The 23,302-nt window shown below is 39.7% G+C and overlaps 2 protein-coding genes across 12 annotated transcripts in view; both read right to left on the bottom strand.

Annotated features, from left to right (window-relative positions):
- Nucleotides 1–15,202, bottom strand: part of LOC118390926 (general transcription factor II-I repeat domain-containing protein 1-like) — a 50,478-nt gene extending 35,276 nt beyond the window's left edge. For 2 of the 7 annotated variants that reach the window (XM_035781762.2, XM_052457697.1), the window contains exons 1-2: nucleotides 14,441–14,769; nucleotides 2,636–2,768 (exon numbers count right to left, since the gene is read on the bottom strand). In XM_035781762.2, coding sequence (XP_035637655.1) covers nucleotides 2,636–2,768; nucleotides 14,441–14,451 — 144 coding nt within the window. In that variant the 5' untranslated portion in view covers nucleotides 14,452–14,769. Of the gene's footprint in view, nucleotides 1–2,635; nucleotides 2,769–14,118; nucleotides 14,140–14,254; nucleotides 14,361–14,440; nucleotides 14,770–15,107 lie in introns of those variants that run through there. The other 5 variants (XM_035781765.1, XM_035781761.2, XM_035781764.2 and 2 more) reach the window with 5 other exon arrangements.
- A 567-nt stretch (nucleotides 15,203–15,769) lies between these two features.
- The window catches only part of LOC118390924 (CAP-Gly domain-containing linker protein 2-like), a 73,500-nt gene continuing 65,967 nt past the window's right edge, over nucleotides 15,770–23,302 (bottom strand). For all 5 annotated transcript variants that reach the window (XM_035781756.2, XM_035781755.2, XM_035781757.2 and 2 more), the window contains 5 exons: nucleotides 21,973–22,129; nucleotides 21,073–21,232; nucleotides 20,326–20,517; nucleotides 19,219–19,281; nucleotides 15,770–18,861 (listed from right to left, as the gene is read on the bottom strand). In XM_035781756.2, the coding sequence (XP_035637649.1) occupies nucleotides 18,850–18,861; nucleotides 19,219–19,281; nucleotides 20,326–20,517; nucleotides 21,073–21,232; nucleotides 21,973–22,129 (584 nt within the window). In that variant the 3' untranslated portion in view covers nucleotides 15,770–18,849. The remainder of the gene's footprint in view (nucleotides 18,862–19,218; nucleotides 19,282–20,325; nucleotides 20,518–21,072; nucleotides 21,233–21,972; nucleotides 22,130–23,302) is intronic.

Genomic DNA, 23,302 nt, shown 5'->3' with positions numbered 1-23,302 from the left:
TGGAATTTCCCAAGCTGTTTAAAGGCACAGTCAACTTAGTGTATGTAAACGTCTGACCCACTGGAATTGTGATACATTGAATTATAGGTGAAATAATCTGTCTGTAAACAATTGTTGGAAAAATGACTTGTGTCATGCATAAAGTTGATGTCGTATCTGACTTGCCAAAACTATAGCTTGTTCACAAGAAATTTGTAGAGTGGTTGAAAAACAAGTTTTAATGACTCCAATCAAAGTGTATGTAAACTTCCGACTTCAACTGTATATATATTTTATTTTACTATGTTCTACATTGTAGAATAGTTAAGAATGTAAAACTATGAATTAACACATATGGAATCATTTAGTAACCAAAAAGTGTTTAACAAGTCCAAATATATTTGAGATTCTTCAAAGTCGCCACCCTTTGCCCTTGTGACAGCTTTGCACACTCTTGGCATTCTAGTGAAACATTCCAATTCTGTTCTTCATTTTGACAGTTCGCTACAAAAGTGCTATTTTTTGGTATTTTAGTAGTAAATCTAGCTCCTTTTGCCACTAGCGGTTCAACTCTACCATTGAAATCATGATGTAGAGAGGCACCTTGAGAAGGTCATGTCATCTATGTCATCTCAAGGGAGGGGTTCGGTATGAAATAAACTCTTCTGGGTGGTAACACCTCAAGGCTTATTATAAAAGCAGGTGACAGCGCGCCCAATTTGTCAATGGTCCTGGTAAGTGGAGTGTAAGGAACATTTCCGCATATGACCAAATTCAATGTTTTTACTTACTGTTTCATACACATCGGTGATTTTACGAAGGAAAAGAATGTAGGCTATGAGGACTATACGTTTATATTCGTAGCTACCACCATCGTAACAATGAAATAGATGACAATGGTGGTCATGTTAAATTGTTGTATTTTGTTTTACCAACCACTATTGCTGATTGGTGGCACAGTCCACGAAGAGTTAGCTCATAGTTCAATGGTTGTGAATGCTACTCCCTTATTTACAACATTCATACAGTGCCCACACACTTCTAAAAAGTCAAATTATACCTGTGAGAGGGGTCACATCGGCAGCAGTTGTAGGTTTTTAAACAGTACCCAAAACCAATCTTAGTTAATTTGACAATTGGAAAAATAGCTACTGCATAAATATTGCAATTTTTTAAAATATTTTTTATTTATTTTACCTTTATTTAACTAGGCAAGTCAGTTAAGAACAACTTCTTATTTTCAATGACGGCCTAGGAACAGTGGGTTAACTGCCTGTTCAGGGGCAGAACGACAGATGTGTACCTTGTCAGCTGGGGGATTTGAACTTGCAACTTTTTGGTTACTAGTCCAACACTCTAACCACTAGGCTACCCTGCTTCCCCAGCAATGCGGGCTGGATTGACCACCTAATCTTCATTTAAGGTGACGATTGCACTTTTCTTCCCAACACAGTACCAAAAAATATACATTTCAAAAGATGTATTTTGTGCCCCATGGGGTATTCGAACTTACACCGCAAGTGGCAATAGATGGGGCGACAGCTAGCCTAGTGGTAAGAGCGGTGGGCCTGTAACCTAAAAGGTCTCTGGTTTGAATCCCCAGCAGACTAGATGAAAAATCTGTCAATGTGCCCTTGAGCAAGGCACCTAACCATAATTGCTCCTATAAGTTGCTCTGGTTAAGAGCGTCTGCTAAAATGAAAATGTAATGTCAGAAACTTGGTTGGTACCTTACCACAGTGAGCTAACTGTACAGAGCCGTAACTGCTCGCGTTGCACATCATTTTATTATCAGAGCGTGCCAGTGGACTTCTGGTAAGTACGCTTTAGTGAGAAAGTGTTGGGATCAGGTACAACTATGTTTATCCACACCCAAAATGAATGTTTATGAGCAATTTCCCCCACCCACAACTTCTCCCCTGACTGCATTTTTTAATTGAAAGGGGTTGGGCAAAGGCTGAAATTGGGGTTGAGTTACCCTTTCATGATATGACCCATTTTATACATATAAATTAACATTAACCACAATCAGTCTCCTTTAGGATTGCACATTCAGCAAGTGACCAGCAGCGGGAGTTCCCTTTGAATTTATTTTCCCATTCACTGTGTTGGTGGTGCTCAGAAAATGTAGCATATCTTCACAATTAGCAGAGAGCCCACTCTGGCAATTTGATGTAATTCTAGAGTATATTGTTCTAAACAACGTCTTAAAATGGGTAGTTGAAAAATTAATATTTTTAATGTTGAATAAATTAATGTGACATTTTAATTTGGAATCAATACATATATTTGAGAGAACACCGTAAGGAGTATAATGACACCAAGATGTTGTCTGTATCATGTAGTTCACAGATCATAGGGTCTTACAGGGGGCATGTATAGGTCTAAAAGAAATAGCCAAAAATGGCCACTTTAATCATGATTTTTTAATGGTTTGCAAAACAAATGTAAAAAGCATTTCAAATATCCATCCTGCCAATGTGAGAATTGCCAGAAGAATCCAAATTACCAAAAATATTTTCAGCTCCCATGGAATTGCCAAATTTGATTTTGTAAGAAGTCATTGAAATAACACTGCCTGACAAATCAATCTTTCATGTTTTTTCCATGGCAAAACTAATAATGTATGTTTATGTCTGTGTGTTAGTGGTCCTACCACTGAGTCCAGCGCAGACACCAGGCTGGTGAGGATCTCCTGTCTGGCCGACACCTGTGGGACCCACAGCTCAGTCCGGGAGTTAGTCCTTATTCCGTCACATCCCGACTTCCTCATCTGTGCCATTCCTCTTCTGGGGGGGACACAAAATAGAGGGCTTTCAAGAAGTTATCAAGAAGATGAACCGAAACAGTCATTTGTGTCTGCCTGTGTAGATTACATAAATGTAGATGGTATCTCGTCTGCATCCCATCAGTCACTTCTGGGAGTAGGATGAAGTTGCTCCTACACCTTTTCTTTTTATTTTACCTTTATTTAACTAGGCAAGTCAGTTAAGAACAAATTCTTATTTTCAATGACGGCCTAGGAACAGTGGGTTAACTGCCTGTTCAGGGGCAGAACGACCTTGTCAGCTCGGGGATTTGAACTTGCAACCTTCCGGTTATTAGCCCAACTCTCTAACCACTAGGCTACCCTGCCGTAATGTAATGAATGTAATGGCTTTGTCAGTTTCTGGTTAGGCTCAATCAGGATTTGTTATATGTGCTGTCAATATCAAATATCGTGATGCAATGAGGTTATGAGCTCTGACTTCAAAGCTTAATAATGCCAATTATGTCTGTGATATTATCAGATATGTGACAAAGGGAGAACAAGAATCGCCGGGGGCAACATTCATTTGTACCAGATGCATAAAGAACTAATGACCCATATACCTTTGACATGGAAATATCCTATTCATTTCCATACATTTTTTGGCCTGCCAAGGCAGTAAGCTACTCTTCCTGGGGTCCAAACACAGTAAAATACCCACATTACATATTTATTTTACCTATATTTAACTAGGTAAGTCAGTTTAGAACAACATTCTTGTTTTCAATGACAGCCTAGGAACAGTGGGTTAACTGCCTGTTCAGGGGCAGAACGACAGATTTTTACCTTGTCAGCTCGGGGATTTGAACTTCGGTTACTAGTCCAACGCTCTAACCACTAGGCTACCCTGCCGCCCCACTGATCTAGGGTGATCTAGGGTCAGTTTAGAATTTTACTCACTAGTGGTTGATATGATTAGTGAGCCCAGATCTGTACCTCGGGGAAACTTCACCCCAGAGCTCGGTTCTGAGTAAAACATTGAACAATGATTCAGTTTTACCCACGTCTGTAGAAAAGGAGGTTGTGTACATATGCTAGGTAGACAAAGTCATGTCCTGCCATTTAAGGTAGCTAAAGCCTACAAATTATTGAGCAGTAACCAAATGCACACGACGTTGATCTGCCATTCATCGCACCAATAAAACAACAAGAAGCCCATTTGATTTGACAACAGGGTTTGGCTGCATTTTCAATAGTGATAAAACATGGCAGTTGGATGCGGGTCATTTGGGTGGAGGGGGAAGTTTATTCTCATTAAGAGGCTTTTAAAAGTGGCGGTAATACCCTCCATGTAATATGCTAATACCCAAATCCATCACACACATACGAAAGTACCTAATTACGATAAGCCTTTGTCAGCCAATTAAAGATAGCTCTGAATATTTATTTGAATCTCTTCATCCTTCATTTGCTCTCCTAAGAAGGTAGCTCAGCAAATACCTGTAGAGGTTGGAATTGAAAGAAAAATGTACCCAAATTCCATTTGCTCCTGATTAGGCCTAATTTCGAATTTAGGGCTGGCACGGAAATTGTATAATCGTGTAACACGCGATTATAGATGAAGATCATCATAAATGCTTTATGCTTTTTTGTGTATGTGAAACGAACATCTGACTGAAGACGGGGACCTTAAAAATAGTATGGTCATGCTACACTGAGTGTACAAAACATTGGGAACACCTTCCTAATATTGAGTTGCACCCCTTTTTCCCCCTCAGAACAGCCTCAATTCGTCAGGGCATGGACTCCGCTAGGTGTCGAAAGCGTTCCACAGGGATGCTGGCCCATGTTGACTCCAACGCTTCCCACAGTTGTGTCAAGTTGGCTGGATGTCTTTGGGTGGTGGACCATTCTTAATACCCATATGAAACTGTTGAGCGTGAAAACCCCAACAGCGCTGCAGTTCTTGACACATTCAAACCGGTCCACCTGGCACCTACTACCATACCCCGTTCAAAGGCACTTGCACATTCACCCTCCGAATGGCACACATACACAATCCATGTCTCAATTGTCTCAAGGCTTAAAAATCCTTCTTTAACCCATCTCCTCTCCTCCATCTACACTGATTGAAGTGGATTTAACAAGTTCTTAATGTTTTGTACACTCAGTGGATATCTATGGATGGGATAGACAGGCATTCCTGTGGTTGAGTCCGTTTCCATGGTAACAATGTGGTGAAACTTTCTCGTTCTTTGTGGAAACAAGCAAGGTGTTGTAGCAAACAAGTCTTCAGTTGAGCCGCCCTGCATTCAGGAGCGGTGGAAAAGAGAAAAATTGCATATTTTATAGCAATCACCGCAGTCATTTGGCTGACAAATAACAGTCACCCAAAATCCCATGACCATAACAGCCCTAAATGTTCAATGTCATTTGGAAAACGGACAGCCGTTTGAACCTTCGCTAAATCCCACCCAATCAATCACAGTGCTCCATTTGATGGCAACTGTTACAAACTGTTAGCTAGCTGCATTGGCCACCATTGAAAATGCTGCTAATGCTAGTTAGCCAGTTCATTATACCTTGTTTTCACCAAATGTATGTTAGCTAGCTAAGTTAGCTATATTATGTATTTAACCCTCATCTGCTGTCGACATCAGGATATGATTTAAGAGCATTCATTAGCTCCAAAGGTGGTTAGTAGCTACATGCTGACACAGTGCATTCAGTCATCCAGTGGCTAGCCACACTAAAAAAAATATATTTTACCAGGTTCCAGTGAAGCCATTGTTATAACAGTCCACCACAACATATCCGAGAGGCTCCTGATTAGCAAAGGTTAGTTTGTGTTTTATTTTCACAGAGTAATAAAAACACAGTCTGAAATCATTCTGAGGGGTTTTCTCCACTAGTTTGAACGGGGAATTGGGCTTCCCAGAAAAATGTTGTCCGAGTTGTCATAGGGCAATGTTCCAATGACGCTGATATTCCGATTTTTCACTTTAAAAGAATGTCAAACAAAAACCATTGATTACAAAGTTAAACAAAGCATACAATTCAATTCACACTGATTACTTAACAATTTCCACTGAAAATGTAACAAACACATTTACTCGAAAAACTGTGCAGATGTATAGTTTGATAAGAGAATGACGGTAAAATCTCCCTCCGTTTATGTGACCACATTTTCCAAAAACGGAGTGGAGTGTCAGCTATGATATGACACCTCTATTTTGTTTATTGTAATACAGTAACTGAAGTGTATTAAGACCCAGTAACAGAATCGTGGTAACAGAATGACATCATGGGTCTCTGATGTGCACTATACAGAAATGCATAATTATGAATATCATTCTCTTCATGGTGATGTATCACACAGAAGGTAGAAACATTTCCTAGCCTCCTTTGCATGTTTGGGTATTATTCTACACACTGGCTATTATTCTATTGAGCTCCTCCCTCAAACAAAACCAAACGTGGTTGGTCCGGAACAAATTTTTACCAATCATAGACGTCTGCTTCATAAGCTTGGACATCACAGTAGAGTTACTGTACTGTTCTAAACTCTACAGTACAGTACTATACTCTACTTTTCTTTACTCTGCTGTCCAAACTTGTGAAACAGTCGTTTATGATTGGTTCAGATTTTGACTGATCAAATTTCAACTACTTCTCATCGTCTGATGTCAGTCGGTGCTCTGTGGGTGAGAGGGCTGGTTACAGTATGGAACGAGAGGGGGCTCATGGGTAGGTGTCAGTAAAAGACCGAGAGAGCTGACATTAACTGGAGAGAGTGAGATAGAAGAGAGAGAGGGGGAGAGAGAGGGAGCGGTTGTCCAGACGTTTTTCACACACTTGTTTTGACCACCACAGGACAGAAACAGAAAGAAAACATTGTGCTGAGCTTAACAGTATGCTAGTGGAAGGAAGGATAGTAGCAGGTGACCCAACTGGTTTGTGACTACTATAAATTCCCATTGTAGCCAATTCAGTTGCAGTAATCTGTTACCGATTTTTAAGGGTTTATGTTACCAATTTGGTAACAGAATGACTTGTTTTAATTACTTAATAAATCGAAAAAACTCATTGTTATCACAAAAACAAACTAATTGGTAGGTCTACCTTTACTTGTTACTTTTGTGAACTTTCATTATCCTCCCTCATGAAGGACAGAAACTGTAAAATATCTTGTGGATTAAATATATGTGGATTTTTGGTAACACATTGACAAGACACTAGGATACATATTTATTTATTTTTACTTACAGAATGAAAATAATTTCTGAAAAACAATATAAAATGTTGATATTAGTTGCCAGGGTTTTTAACATAATTGTGGTTTGATGTATTTCTAATACATTTTAAGACTTTCCCTGCTAGATGTTTTCTAAGATTCCCTGCTAGATGTTTTCTAAGACCACCTTTCCATCTGTTTGAACAGAAATCAATTCCACATTTTTAGGATGGTACATTTTAGAAAAAAGTGTATACAGTGTATGTCTTAAAATAAATAGACTCAGCTGTCATCTGACACCAAATTTGATGTGCACCTATGAACTTCACGTTGCTCTTGCTCAACAGTAACCAAGGGGGTGGGGCATAGAAAAGGGTCAATTAGTCTATTTGCAGGGGAGTAGGCCTAACATTCATCACAAACATGTTAACTGGACAATATAATCAGTGTCAATAGAAAGTCAAGGAAAGAAAGGGTAAATAAAAGTGGGATGGAAAGAGTGGGGCATATAAAAAGAAGAACCCCCCCCCAATCCTAATTCCAGGCACTGCGTTCTCATGGCAACAGCAATCTGCTCCTTGGAAACTAATCTCGAGGCATTTGAAGAATGCAGCTCCGGCCTTTAATCTCTCCAGACACTGGGAGTCATTATCCTAGCCTTTCAGGGCAGCCCCAAACCATAGACAGTGAGGGAGGGCAGAGAGAGAGACAGTCTCAACTGCACCAATATGCATGTCTGAATAGGGCCGACCCCTGAACCAACAGCAAACATAAGCCCCTTAAACTATTACACCACCGAAATAGATGGCCTCTTTCACTCCCATTTTTAAGGCAACAGAAGCACACGAAAAATTGAGAAGGGGGGCACCGTCATTTTGTTCGCAGCCAGAGAAAGCCGCCACCAGTGAACTCAAATGAAGTGTTTTCTGGCTGGCAGTGGTGAGGCTACTTCAAATGCAATGTCACAAGTACAAATGTCAAAACAAAGAGCATGGAAATTGACAGTCACTGATGTTGAGATGGAAAAATGGAAATGAACCAATATGGTTCCGGTTCCAATTTCACTTGTAGATGTCAAACACAATTATTAATGTAGGTGCATGTGACTGAAAAAGCTTTAGGTTTGTTGCTTTGGTAATTTATAATATATATAGGAATACAAAAAGGCAAATCTAAAGAAAAAAAAAAAACATTACCATCTTTGACCTTTGGCAAGGACAAAACAAAAACAACTCAACTATTTGCAATTGTAGCCTCTCTTGCCTTACAGCAAATCATTTCAGACTGTAGCCCAAATATAGCTTAGTCTTACAACATTTATGATACCACCAGGCTACAGTACCTAAAATGTTTTGCCTGTGGCTTGATTGTGAGTTAAACTAGCCTCTACCTAAGAAACAAAAAATAACCACAACAGTATGGCTACGCTTCAGAACACTTCCCTGGTATGAGAGTAACGCCTTGATCTTAAAATGATAAAATGCTGCTCTAGCTGCCGTGCTTAAATGCTCCAGCTAATGACATCCTAACCCATTTGAGTCCCCCCCGGGAAGCCGGCACTGTTATTTCCTTCATGTCATGTAAACCTCCGCAGGCTACAGAGGGCTAAGCTGATCCTTTACTTGTTGAATAATTGCCCAAGCATTATTTAGCCAGAGTTATTAGGCTACAATGTACTCAGAAGGGGTATAAGGGTTTTCTGAGCTGGTTTTGCACTAAGAGGCTTGTGGCACTCGCTGCCATTGATACACAACACTTGCTTATACCCCTTAACAAGCCATTACGGCCCGGAGACCTTTTGAAGACCACAACGGTATCTAAATTGTTAGGCTCAGTGCTGATCAATGACTTTTAATGAATGATGTTGATCTTTGGCATGCCAGGCATGATCCCAGAGGCTGTAGACGTGCATCAGCTAGGCTATTATGCCTGCGTTGTGGGATAGGCATAGCCATGAGTCATTCCTCTGCTCAGACGTTGCTGACGCATGCCAGATCTTATAACACCTGGATAAGTATTTTACGTATCAGCTTACCACATCATATGGTATAGTAGTCTGGTGCCCACCTGCAGTCGATGACGTTGCACACATTGGTTGATGATTGCATCGTCGGAGCAGGAGAATGCAGTTTGGAGATCCAGCTAGTTCTGGATTAGTTCAAATACACGGAACAACTGAGGTTCACAGTTCACAGGTTCATCTTATGATCATGATGCAGCAGTGTGTAGGAGGGAGATTCCTAGATGTGAGAAGTGTGCAGGAGGGCATGAGACAAAGGAATATGTAGTATTAGTGGGGAAAGCTGTGCATGCTAACTGTAGGGGTACCCATATTGCTGGAGATCAAAAGTGTCCAGCAAGAGAAAGACAGGTCAAGGTTGCCAGGGTCAGAGTAGCAGGGTTCTATGCTGGACTTTTTTATTTTACAAGGAGCACACCTAAGTTGAAAATTGTAAGTGCACACAAAGACATTTAGGAGCACAATGACAAATATTTGAGGTAATAAAGCTAGAATTATTACTTGGGGCATCTAAATAAAATAATTCCAGGTTGCACAGCTAAAATATGTAGGTACATATGTGAGTAAAATGGTAGCACTATATAGCCCCAAGTAGTACAGGTGTCATATGAAGAGGCAGTGAAGAGAGTAGTAGAGGAAGATGGGTCCAGGGAGAGAGATCCTAAGAAGTTCCCTGTGAGTAAGGGGAGGCCAATTGAGAGTAGTAGGAATAACATGCTTCAGTAAGGTTTCCACTAGTTACCACAGCCACAATGCCAACATTGGCTATATTGTAAAAATGCATAAAAAGTTTTTTTTTTTTTTTTTTAAACGTGTTCTTTGGTCTTCATTTAAAGGTTAGGCACAAGGTTATCCGTGTGATTAAGGTTAGGTTTAAAATCACATTTTAAGAAGAGAAATTGTAGAAAGAAGCTGGGTATATGACTTTCTGACTGTGGTAACTAGTAAGGTTGGCGTCTTACATGCTGACCAAACCGACGCACACATGCATGTTGATTTTGTACACCCACACCAGACACGAAACCGACACGCAGATTGAAATATCATAGACTCCGAAACAATTATATTAATTTGGGAACAGGTTGAAAAGCATTAATAACATTTATGCCAATTTAGCTAGCTTGCTGTTGCTGACTAATTTGTCCTGGGATATCAACATTGGGTTGTTATTTTACCTGAAATGCACAAGGTCCTCTATTCCGACAATTAATCCACAAATAAAACGGTAAACTGAATTCCTTTCTCGTCATCTCTCCTCCTTCCTCAGGCTTCTTTTTACTTCTTTGGACTTTATATGGCGGTTGGCAACCATCTTTACGATGCATTACTACAACCGACTGTAGTGTCAGTTCATCTTTCAATCACCCACGTGGGTATATGCTCCTAAACACCAATGAGGAGATGGCACGTGGGTATATGCTCTTAAAAACCAATTCGGAGATGGGAGAGGCTGGACATACAGCGCGCGTTGAGCGTCACAAATAGAACCTATTTCTATTTTAGCGCTTGGCCACGCAGACACTCGTTGAGGAGCGCGGTCAGGGTGGGTGCAATGATTGAATAACATGTATGTGTAAATGTATTTTGCAGCGCTCACGCATGTGAGCTGTGTGGTCAGCGTGAGTCAACATACCTGGTAAAATAAAATACAAAAATAAAAGCAATATGCACGTTCAGTGGCACTTTGAAATTATTTCCTGAGAAGGTCATATATATTAGAGGTCGACTGATTATAATTTTTCAACGCAGATACTGATAATTGGAGGACCAAAAAAAGCTGATACCGATAATTGGAGGACCAAAAAAAGCTGATACCGATAATTGGAGGACCAAAAAAGCCGATACCGATAATTGGAGGACCAAAAAAGCCGATACCGATAATTGGAGGACCAAAAAAGCCGATACCGATAATTGGAGGACCAAAACCAAAAAAGCCGATACCGATAATTGGAGGACCAAAAAAGCCGATACCGATTAAATCGGCCGATTCTTTTGATATATTTGTAATAATGACAATTACAACCATACTGAATGAACACTTATCTTAACTTAATATAACACAACAATAAAATCAATTTAGTCTCAAATAAATAATGAAACATGTTCAATTTGGTTTAAATAATGCAAAAACAAAGTGTTGGAGAAGAAAGTAAAAGTGCAATATGTGCCAAGTAAAAAAGCTAACGTTTAAGTTCCTTGCTCACATATGAAAGCTTGTGGTTCCTTTTAACATGAGTCTTCAATATTCCCGGGTAAGAAGTTTTAGGTTGTAGTTATTATAGGACCATTTCTCTCTATACCATTTGTATTTCATATACCTTTGACTATTGGATGTTCTAATAGGTACTTTAGTATTGCCAGCCTAATCTCGGGAGTTGATAGGCTTGAAGTAATAAACAGTGCAATGCTTGAAGCACAGCGAAGAGCTGCTGGCAAATGCAGGAAAGTGCTGTTTGAATGAATGCTTACGAGCCTGCTGCTACCTACCACCGCTCAGACTGCTCTATCAAATCATAGACTTAATTATAATAACACACAGAAATACAAGCCTTAGGTCATTAATATGGTTGATTCGGAAAACTATTATATAGAAAACAAAACATTTATTATTTCAGTGAGATACGGAACCGTTCCGTATTTTATCCCCAAGTCTAAATATTGCTGTTACATTGCACAACCTTCAATGTTATGTCATAATTATGTACAATTCTGGCAAATTAATTACAGTCTTTGTTAGGAAGAAATGGTCTTCACACAGTTCACAACAAGCCAGGCGGCCCAAACTGCTGCATATACCCATACTCTACTTGCACAGAACGCAAGAGAAGTGACACAATTTCCCTCGTTAAAAGAAATGCATATTAGCAGGCAATATTAACTAAATATGCAGGTTTACAAATATATACTTGTGTATTGATTTTAAGAAAGGCATTGATGTTTATGGTATATGCAACGCAGGACAAGCTAGATAAACTAGTAATATCATCAACCATGTGTAGTTAACTAGTGATTATGTTAAGATTTATTGTTTTTTTTATAAGATAAGTTTAATGCTAGCTAGCAACTTACCATGGCTCCTTGCTGCACTCGTATAACAGATAGTCAGCCTGCCACGCAGTCTCCTCATGGACTGCAATGTAATCGCCCATAAACGGTGTCCAAAAATGCTGATTACGGATTGTTACGAAAACTTGAAATCGGCCATAATTAATCGTCCATTCGGATTAATCGGTCGACCTCGAATACATATGCAATATAACCATTATTCTGCATTGTGATTTGATGTGGAATTGTATGTTTATTTTCTTGTTGTTTAAAGGGAAAACCGATTTTTTTTTAAGTTTCAACATTAAATGGAAGATCGGTGAATTACAACACCACTAGGCTGCATTCAAAACAAATCTCCCTCATCCCCTGCAATTTGGCAGAGACTCGCGCCTTTTACTTTCAGTTTTGGTCCACCAGCTTCAAACAGCTGTAAAAACTATATTGTTTGTTATTGAAATCGAAAAGACATTTCACAGCAATGTTTTCTCACGCAAATGGCAATTGAGCAAATCGTGTACAAGTTTTAGCAACCAGGAAATGACAGAGTGCTTTCTACACTGGCCACTTGACCCGATTTCCCTAGACAACACAGCCACAAACTCAAAACAGTTTTCCCCATTTTGAGATGCCAGACCAGCAGGAGAAATCAATAGATGAATATCACAACAATGGTGGGTAAGTAAGACTGTGAAACACTATCATTCCACTATTGATGCAGATATATTATGGACATTTTTTTATTTACAATCCAAAAATTCCTAAATATCCTATGTGTAGCACCTTAAAGTAAAATTGTCCATTTGTCACATTCCTACTTGTAACATTTACTGAGGTATATTTACTGAGGTAGCCTAGCGGTTATGATCTTTGGGCCAGTAACCACAAGTCCTCTGCCAGGCACATAGCGATTTACAGGAGCAATTAGAGGTATGATAAGAGTGGCTACTAAATTAATATAATTTAGAAACTTTTGGCATGGCATAGGTTACTGTAGCTAGCTGCTTTTACATCATGTCTCGGGTAATGCATGCATTGGGTAAACTGCATGTGAAGCTTGTTTGAGGTGAACTTCAGTGATATGTTCATGACATGATAGTAAACTAGCTAGTCAGCAGATTAAGACCCTACCGTTACACTTGTTTACACTGAGCTGCACTGGGTCGAAAACATACCTCAATCCAGTGATTTAGAAATTGCATTGTACTCTGATTTGGCCCATCATCCTAACTGTTAAACACGGAAGATTGAACGACTGCTATTTTTTCTGGAAAGCTGCCTTTTCATCCTCGTGCTAGCAAGCAGTACCCACAGCAGCAATTGTGTGCCATTCCACAACAAAGGAGCTGATTGGCTGGAATGGCAGTGGTGGCTTCTACAATCTAGCCCTAGAACAAGGGCTGTTTTCCAGTAAAATAGCAGTATTTCAATCTTCTTAATGTATCAGTTTGGATATAGGTCAAATTTGCATAACAGTGGCACATCCCATCCCTGCAGGTACGTTTACCGACCTATATCTCGTGCCTGCTCCGCATTGTCTTAATCTAACAATGAATACCGTCGACCCCAGTGCAGCTCAGTTTAAACAATCATAACATCAGTTGGGTCAGAATCTGCTGGCTATAGTACACTAGCTAGCCACACGCCCTACTCTAGGTTAGCTACAATGGGGAGTTTTGAATCCTGACTGTAGCTACCTAGCTAGCTATGTAGTCTAATTACCTAACGTTAGCTACAGCGGAGTAGTTAGTATCAATGCAAAAATAGTGGATGAGATTGGGAAGAGAACTGTGCACGACAGTTGTGAAAGTGTTTTTTAACCAATGTCTATGTGGGCTGCCTGCTAGCTCGCTAGATCACGTTGACAAGATTGAACAAAACGCTCGAGTCTAATTTAATTAGCTAGCTAAACTGGCTAGGTAGCTAACCAGTAAGCTTTCACTAAAGTAAAATGGTTGACGTGCTCTTGAAAAATGTCTTAATTTATACTCAACACACAAAATGTAATATGCCACCCGTTTGAGCTAATTACAGCCAACAAAACAATGACCGGATAGCTGGCTAGCTAGCTAAATTCGCTTTCTTGCTTACGTTAGCTAAACCATCCGTGCGAACACCCAACCAAGACTCGTCGTACATCGTATCATTCTGCGAAATTATGTTGCTCAGTTGGCTGTACACATATCAAATACACAATTTAGCAACATAAATACAGTTTAGCCCATACCATTGTCCGCATCTAGCTAGCTAGCTATGGAAATAGCGAGAAGGTTCAATCGAGCTGGCCCATCTCCTCCCCCAGAATTCTAATCTGTAATTTCACAATTTGTTCAATCATAAAAAGTCACGTGTATACAAAAGACACGGTTTTATGTTTGAATGTTGATAAATGTTACAATAACATGATGCATACCTTACCAACATCAACGTTTAAATTGTTTTACACTGTCAATCCCGGAATATGGTTATTCCCCGTTTAATCCAACCGAAATTGCTGGGTAGAATTCCCATCTAAAATCTAGCATTAATATCGGGGTTTCGAAACCTTGTAATCTGAAGCATTACTGCACAAAATTCGTTAGCAAAACGTTATCACCGAGATTATTTTTCTATTTCCCCCGTTTTTTCTATTTTCTTTAACAGTGGAGTGTGTCCCGTTTCTTTGTTCTGTAGCCTAATCCAGTAAAATTGAAACTCATTCGCCTCCACTAATCCCGGTCCAACTCAACAACAGCATCTATTGGCTGTAATTTACATATAGCTAGGATTAAGGAACCTCTGGGAAACCATGGGGGGAAACTCGCATGGAGAGGGTCGTGAGTTAAACCTGTTGTAAAAACAAACAAACAAATATCATACTCCGCATTAAACATTTAACTAAATAAATAAATATTTAGACTTGACTGGTCTTAAAACTAATTGGGACTAATATAATGTATTATAAAGGATGATTATATATAATGGACAATGTATTATTTGGTAAATTAATTTAGATGCTTTTTAGAATTGACTCAACTATAGTGAAAAAGGAACACCTAAAATATACAATTTCAACATGTAATATGATAACAATACTTTACCTCTGTATATCATCAAGAGTTGAATTGTGAACTATTTTGGTCAGCCACCTGAGCAGTGTCCAAACTGCCCCTTTGCATGTGATCTAGTTCACTTCATATCCTTGGTGACATTGGCCAAGTGCATAAATCATGAATAGCAGCCTACTTTGCCCCTAGTGTTTGAGTACAGTATTGTACTCTGTCTGGTCACACTTTTAGAAGTACATTTCTGAACAACTTCACAGCATTTGTTGCTGCACTTTTTTTGGGCTTCACAGCCTCTATCATCGCCATTTTCCCATGAAGGATACATCACTTCCACAACTGAGCCAAATGTTTATTGTGACACCATTAGTCACCAAGTGGGAGCTGTGTGTGTGTGTGTGTGTGTGTGTGTGTGTGTGTGTGTGTGTGTGTGTGTGTGTGTGTGTGTGTGTGTGTGTGTGTGTGTGTGTGTGTGTGTGTGCCCATGTCCAGCAGGTAAGAAAACTACAAACAGGATTTATTTGTGAGTGAGAAAATTGTAAATGGGTGTTCAATAAAGGCCTAATCTCAGTTAACCCAGAGTTAAAGCCTTACGTAATTGGTCAGCTGCTCATTACGTAGTCTGCACACGACATGAATAAATGCTTAACACATCAGAAAATATGTCCACATTAAATAAAACACCATAATCCTTTGCCCACATTGTTAACATTTAATGACTCAATCTCAGAAATCATTACAGCATTAAGGGTACGAAGTGTTTCCTATCTGAAAAAGGCCATATACAATATCCAATGACAATTTGTAGCTTCAGTTTCACTGACCAGAGGCCAGCCCTACACTTTGCCCATGAAATGTCAATCCCCAAGTCTTACATTCCACATTAGTCACATCAAAATAATGTTCTCCCAAAGACAGAGTCTGCATTCAAAATGGTGCACTACTTTAGACCAGGGGTAGAGCCCGGGTCAAAAGTAGTGCACAATACACAGTGAGCTCCAAAAGTATTGGGACAGTGACAATTTTTTGTTGTTGTTTTGGATCTGTACTCCAGCACTTTGGATTTGAATTTATACAATGTCTACGGGTTTGAGTGCAGACTGTCAGCTTTAATTTGAAGGTATTTCCATCCATATCGGGTGAACCTTTTATAAATTACAGCACTTTTTGTACATAGAACCAAAATAATTGGGACAAATTGACCTATATGTGTATTAAAGTAGTCAAAAGTTTAGTATTTGGACCCATATTCATAGCATGCAATCACTACATCAAGCTTGTGACTCTACACATTTGTTGGATGCATTTGCTGTTTGTTTTAGTTGTGTTTCAGATTATTTTGTGCCCAATAGAAATTAATGGTAGATAATGTATTGTCATTTTTATTGTAAATAAGAATAGAATATGTTTCGAAACACTTCTACACTAATCTGGATGCTACCATGATTACAGATCATCCTGATTGATTCATGAATAATGATGAGGGAAAAAAGTTACAGAGGCATAAATACCCCCCTAAAATACTAACCTCCCCTGTTATTGTTATGGTGAGACGTTAGCATGTCTTGGGGGTATGATATTTGTACGTTTAACCTTATCACTCATCATTATTCACAATTCATTCAGGATTAGCTATTCCATATTCATGTAGAAGTGTTTAGAAACATATTATATTCTTATTTACAATCAAATTGACTCCAAAATGACACAATAAAATCTGAAACACAACCAAAATAAAACAGCAAATGCATCTAACAAATTTGTAGATTCACAAGCTTGATGTAGTCATTGCATTCTATGAATATGGGACCAAATACTGAACTTATTATTAATATTATTCTTATAATTTTGTTGTTGTTGTTGTATTTTACCCCCCTTTCTCCCCAATTTCGACATTGTCTCATCACTGCAACTCCCCAACGAGCTCGGAAGGCGAAGGTCCTCCGAAACATGGCCCGCCTAACCACGAATCTTAACACCCGCCCGCTTAACCCGGAAGCCAGCTGCACCAATGTGTCGGAGGAAACAAGGTTCAATTGATAACCGAGGTCAGCCTGCAGGTGCCCGGTCCACCACAAGGAGTCACTAGAGCGCGGTGAGCCAAGTAAAGCTCGAAACCCTCCCCTAACCCAGACGACGCTGGGCCAATTGTGCGTCACCCTATGGGACTCCCGATCACGGCCGGTTGTGATACAGCCTCGGATCTGTAGTGACGCCTCTAGCACTGCGATAATACTTAACTTTTTACTACTTTAATGCACATAAGTGAATTTGTCCCAATACCTAAGGTCCCCTAAAATGGGGGGACTATGTACAAAAGGTGCTGTAATTTCTAAATGGTTCACCCGATAAGGAAAGAAAATACCGTCAAATTAAAGCTGAGTCTTCACTTTAATCTCATAGTTATTGTATCATTTCAAATCCTAAGTGCTGGAGTATAGAGCCAAAACAACAAAACATTTGTCACTGTCCCAATACTTTTGGAGCTCACTGTACATAGGAAATTAGGGTGCCATTCGAGACGCAGCCAGAATATCAACTAATCTCCCAAGAATACAGTAATGGACTGCATTTAGAATCTCCCTGTTGGCTTGTTCAATGGAGATAATAACATTTGGAAGACCGTAACGTATCAATTCTGTACATTGTGATTACACCCAGAAGGGAGGGATCATCCAGAATGGCGGAAGCAGTTACAGTAGGCCTCCATCCCTAATGGCACTCTATTCCCTATATAGTTCACTACTTTTCTGGTCAAAAGTAGTGCACTATATAGGTCATAGAGTGCCATTTGGGACACAAGCTTTGAATGTTCCATTGTTTGCATTGTGCTCCAAACAGCCGTTGAGTGGCCTACTCGAATCAAAGGACAAAGTGATCCCAAGGCATTGATCTAGGTTGAACTTTCTTTAGATAAATGATCAACAATAGGAAGTTAAGACTTTTTTTTTCTTTTTTTTCCCCTCACGTGTATGAAAACACTACAAAGTGGTATGGTTTCCCACTATCCAGTAAAGCCACAGTGGAATTAAGGATTACTTCGTTCAAATGAGTAAACCATTAAACTGATAGCTATTTGGTGCACTTACGGCACCAAGTTGCATTGGTTCAGTTGACTAAATACACTTTTACAGTATGCACAGGTTTCAGATAATGCAGCTATATTCATATGTAGATACAACATCAGCTTAAATCCAGCAGCATCCCCGTTTCATTCACATCTTCACTACAGAGCATGTTCGCTATGAAGCAAATTGAACGTCACTGGTCAAATCAGCTACAGTTAATCGAAGAAGGATAAAAAAAAATAAGTGTGGCAAATAAATAAAACAAAAAGTGATGGATTGAGGCCAAATTCTTAATCTTTGTTTTCAATCAGACACCAGAGTCATTTCATTCTCTGGAGTCACAATTCATCCTTCAAGGCTCATAGGGTCACGATCTCTAATAAACTAAGATAAAAGGTTGTCCAATACCATCCTTGGGTATGTAGGCAGGGCATGTATCAGTTTTCAAAAGTCATACCTAGAATTCTTCACCTCTGTCAACCATTTTACAGTATCTTCAAGCTGTTTTAAGTTTGGCTAATGGGTGTTTTTCTTTTTTGCAACAGATGAATGTACATATTGAGATAGAGCGACATTGTTTTGGTAGTAACTGTAAACAGGAAATGTTGTCTGGAGTCCAGTGGCGTGCTAGTTCCAAGTCGTACTGACTTCTTCTTTTAAAATGTACCTCTGCATTTCCCCAATTCAAGATGAGCTCTTCTTCTCCTATATCAGTGTTGTTCCTGGGGAGCAAGCCATCAAATTGAAGAAGCTCAAATAATGTGTCAAATACATATCAGTCAGGGTATTAATCTAGGGCAGATTATGCCTTGTTTTAGAAGAAAAAGCATTTTAAATGGAGATTCTCTATTGAGCATGCTTTTAAGTCTAGAACTAGTCTTTATCTGTGTTAGGTAAACCGGCTGTCAATGTTGTATTTATGCAACTCATTGTGGGAATGGCAATAATGGCATTTAGTAAATCTCTAGACAGTGACTAATTAACTGATCTATAACTGATCTATAGACTTAAGATACATGTATTTGATATGACATACAACATGTGTGATTGATGTGCTATTATGATTAATTAATACCTACATCTTGAGTAAAGGAAGTATTCTGTTGATGAATTCCATTGGCTGAATTTGCACCACCATGCACCTGAAAGAGATTCATGAAAGAAGCGTGCATTTACACTATTCAAACTCACTTTATATTAAATTACTCTGAAACCATGTATTTATGTGGTTGTTACAAAGGCAAGTACAATGTAATTGCAGTATTGTTAGTACTTTGTTACATGGTACATACACTGTTTGCCATTCAAGAAACACGTTTTTTTAAACATTTGCCAATCAAACTCATGTTACCATTGTGGGTAAAGGTTTCTGTGACAAACTATCGCAAGGAGATGACAGTAGTGGAAAAAGTACCCAATTATCATACTTGAGTAAAAGTAACGTTACCTTAATAGAAAACAACTCAAGTTAAAGGAAAGTCACCCAGTAAAATACTTGGGTTTAAAGTAAATGTAATTGCTTAATGTACTTATGTATCAAAAGGAAAAATATGAATAATTTCTAATTACTTATATCAAGCAAACCAGATGACACGATGTTCCTGTTTTTTTAATTTACATATAGCCAGGGGAACACTCCAACCCTCAGATATCATTTACAAACGAACCATTTGTGTTTAGTGAGCCCGTGAGATCAGAGGCAGTAAGGATGATCAGGGATGCTCTGAATTGGACCATTTCCCTGTCCTGCTAAGCATTCGAAATGTAACAAGTACTTTTGGGTGTTAGGGAAAATGTATGGAGTAAAAAGTACATTATTTTCATTCAGAATATAGTGGAGTAAAAGTTGTCAAAAATGTAAATAGTAAAGTACAGATACAGAGAAAAAAAACAGACTTAAGTAGTACTTTAATGTATTTTTTCATACGTATTTTACACCGCTTGGAGACGAGGAATTGTTCTGCCAAAACCATGACACGGCCTAACTTTTAGTGCCTGCAACTGTAGCTTATATTACATTAAATTAGGGTGACTGTAAGTCGCTCTGGATAAAAACTAAGTTTAATAGGGAAAAACAATCACAGTCATTGCAAGTAGACCCTACTTCAAAATAGTCACTATAAAACAAAATCTGTCCCAGAAAGGCAAAACAAGTGCTAGCTATAGGTGGTCCTGTTCTAGTTTACCTCGCTCTTGTCTGGGTGCGTGCGCATGGCCTGCACCAGCTGGTCCACTTCCTGGTTGTGCTCCAGGGCTCCCCTCAGAGCCTCCTCTGTGCTCATGAGCCGCTGGCGCAGAAGTGTCACCTCCGAGTCCAGGGTCGACGGGTCCAGCATAGAGTAGCGCCTGTGATCTGGGGGCGAGCCCCTCTCCCTGCCCTGAGAACACACACATAAAGCGTAGGGATCAACTGGGTGTCCATTAGGCACTAAAATAAAGAAAACAGACTTTAACAGGAATAGACTACTTTGAATTTTATAGTTGTGGGCCCTAATGAACACAACCCTGTTTAGTTATTCAATCCATTGCTGGACAAATGTGGAGGGCTACATCTGTCATTGCTAGGTCTGCCTTTGATATGAATACACAGAGTCAAACATATTTTAAATCATATAGGATACAGACATGAATGAAATAATAGCCAAATACTGTATCCACTTTAAATAAGAAACATGGAACATTTATAATCTTAATCACGTAGAGCTTTTCTACTTCTAGACCAGAGTTCATCTTTGTGAGAACACAACAAACTGTGTCACATTGATTAGTACACCGCATAGCAAAACGTTTAACAAAGAAAACAAGCATTCCTCCTCGTTTCAGCCTGTTTACTCCCGTTTGGTTACTAGTGAATACAACCCTAAGTTGATGGACACACGATGTGATGCGTAGCCAGCACTGTGATTGACATCTCCCAGCCCCTCCCCTCTCACCAGCAGGAGCAGTTTGTCTCTCAGGGACTTGATGTCATCCTGGAGTTTCTGCTCCTTCACCCTCCACTCAGCCTTGTGCACCTCTCGGCTCAGGTCTCGGTCCAGGCCGGGCGAGTGGCGAGGGGAGTCCAGCAGTAACACCCTTAACTCGTTCAGACTCCTGACACAAGGGGACGATACAATAAAGAGTACCGTTAAGATTGACCCTTGCCTTCCTGATTCAGGGTAGCCTGGTCCCAGACCTGATTGTGCTCTTGCTAACTCCAATGTGTCATTTGCATGACAATTCCCCAGAGTTGGCAAGAGAGCAGAAAGAGACTGGCGCCCAGGCTAGATTCAGGGTTGTTTCACTATCAATGACCCAAACCTATCTATGATACATGGCATATTTGTTTTTCTCTATGAAAGGCAGTTGACACAGTCAAATACTGCAAACGTAGGTGCCCTAAGAGTCACTGAGATACATAATGTTGTGCTGTTGTCCTTTCAATAAATGTTTGCTTATATTTCCAGGCCTAAGCGCTGTGCGTAATCTCCCTAAATGCCTTAGACTGAGGAATGGGACACTTTAAAGTAACATAGCATTCTCAGCTATGACAAGGCAATGATTTGAGGGGTGAAAAGGCCTTTTAGGCCTACTTCATATCACAAAGACGAGTTGCGACTGTTTTGTCAGTCTTTGAAAACGCATGACTCTAGCACAAAATACTGTATGTGTAAAGGACGGGGGACAGTTTCATACAAGTGCATTAGCAAACATCTAATCTCCTTCAGATGAATGTAAGCTATATCTTGTAGCTTTGGGTGGGCTGCCATGTTTTATTCCGTATTTCAAAGGGAAAATACTGAGCTGTGGTGTAAAATCAATAGTGTTCCCTCTTTCTCTCGCCATTAAATGACCTCTCCTTCTTCAGTAGCTCCTGGCTAATGACAACCAGCTGTCCCGATGCATCATGGGACTTCTTGGTCATGCACTCAAGGTCGGCCTCCAGGCGCATCTTCTCCTTGACCAGGGCATCGCCCTTCTTCTCACCCAAGCGAACTTTGCCCTCCAAGGCTGGTGGACAAAAAGAAGTTTGAGAAGGATTTAGAGTTAAATGTTTGGTTTGGACCAACAAGTACTGCACAGTCGGCACCGTAAATATATATACACTGAACAAAAATATAAACGCAAAGTGTAACAATTTCAAAGATTTTACTGAGTTACAGTTCATATAAGGAAATCAGTCATTTGAAATAAATGAATTAGGCCCTAAACTATGGATTTCACATGACTGGGAATACAGATATGCATCTGCTGGTCACAGGTATCTTAAAAGAAGGTAGGTGCGTGTATCAGAAAACCAGTCCGTATCTGGTGTTACCACCATTTGCCACATTCAGCGCTACACATCTCCTTTGTATAAAGTTGATCAGGCTATTGATTGTGGCCTGTGAAATGTTGTCCCAATCCTCTTCAATGGCTGTGCTCCATATTGGCTGGAATGGAACACGCTGTTGTACACGGTAAGTATGCAGGCCATGGAAGAACTGGGACATTTTCAGCTTCCAGAAATTGTGTACAGATCCTTGCGACATGGGGCTATGCATTATCATGCTGAAACATGAGGTGATGGCGGTGGATGAATGGCACGACAATGGGCCTCAGGATCTCATCACGGAATCTCTGTGCATTCAAATTGCTATCGATAAAATGCAATTGTGTTTGTCATCCGTAGCTTATGCCTGCCCATACCATAACCCCACTGCCACCATGGGGCACTCTGTTCACAACGTTCACATCAGCAAACTGCTCTCCCACACGACTCCATACACGTGGTCTGTCGTTGTGAGGCCGATTCTCTAAAATGACGTTGGAGGAGGCTTATGGTAGAACATTAAATTCTCTGTCAACAGCTTTGTTGGACATTCCTGCAGTCACTATGCCAATTGCACATTCCCTCAAAACAGTGGCACTTTGTTGTGTGACAAAACTTCACATTTTAGAGTGGCCTTTTATTGTCCCCACTTCACATTTTAGAGTGGCCTTTTATTGTCCCCAGCACAAGGTGCACCTGTGTAATGATCATGCTGTTTAATCAGCTTCTTGATATGTCATATGTGGCAGGTGGATGGATTATCTTGGCAAACATTTTTTGTGCGTATGGAAAATTTCTGAGATCTTTTATTTCAGCTCATGAAACATAAGACCAACACTTTACATGTTGCGTTTATATTTTTGTTTAAAAAA

The sequence above is a fragment of the Oncorhynchus keta genome, chromosome 12, assembly GCF_023373465.1.
Source record: "Oncorhynchus keta strain PuntledgeMale-10-30-2019 chromosome 12, Oket_V2, whole genome shotgun sequence".
Classification (NCBI taxonomy): Eukaryota; Metazoa; Chordata; class Actinopteri; order Salmoniformes; family Salmonidae; genus Oncorhynchus; species Oncorhynchus keta.
This window is presented reverse-complemented; position numbering and strand designations above follow the sequence as displayed.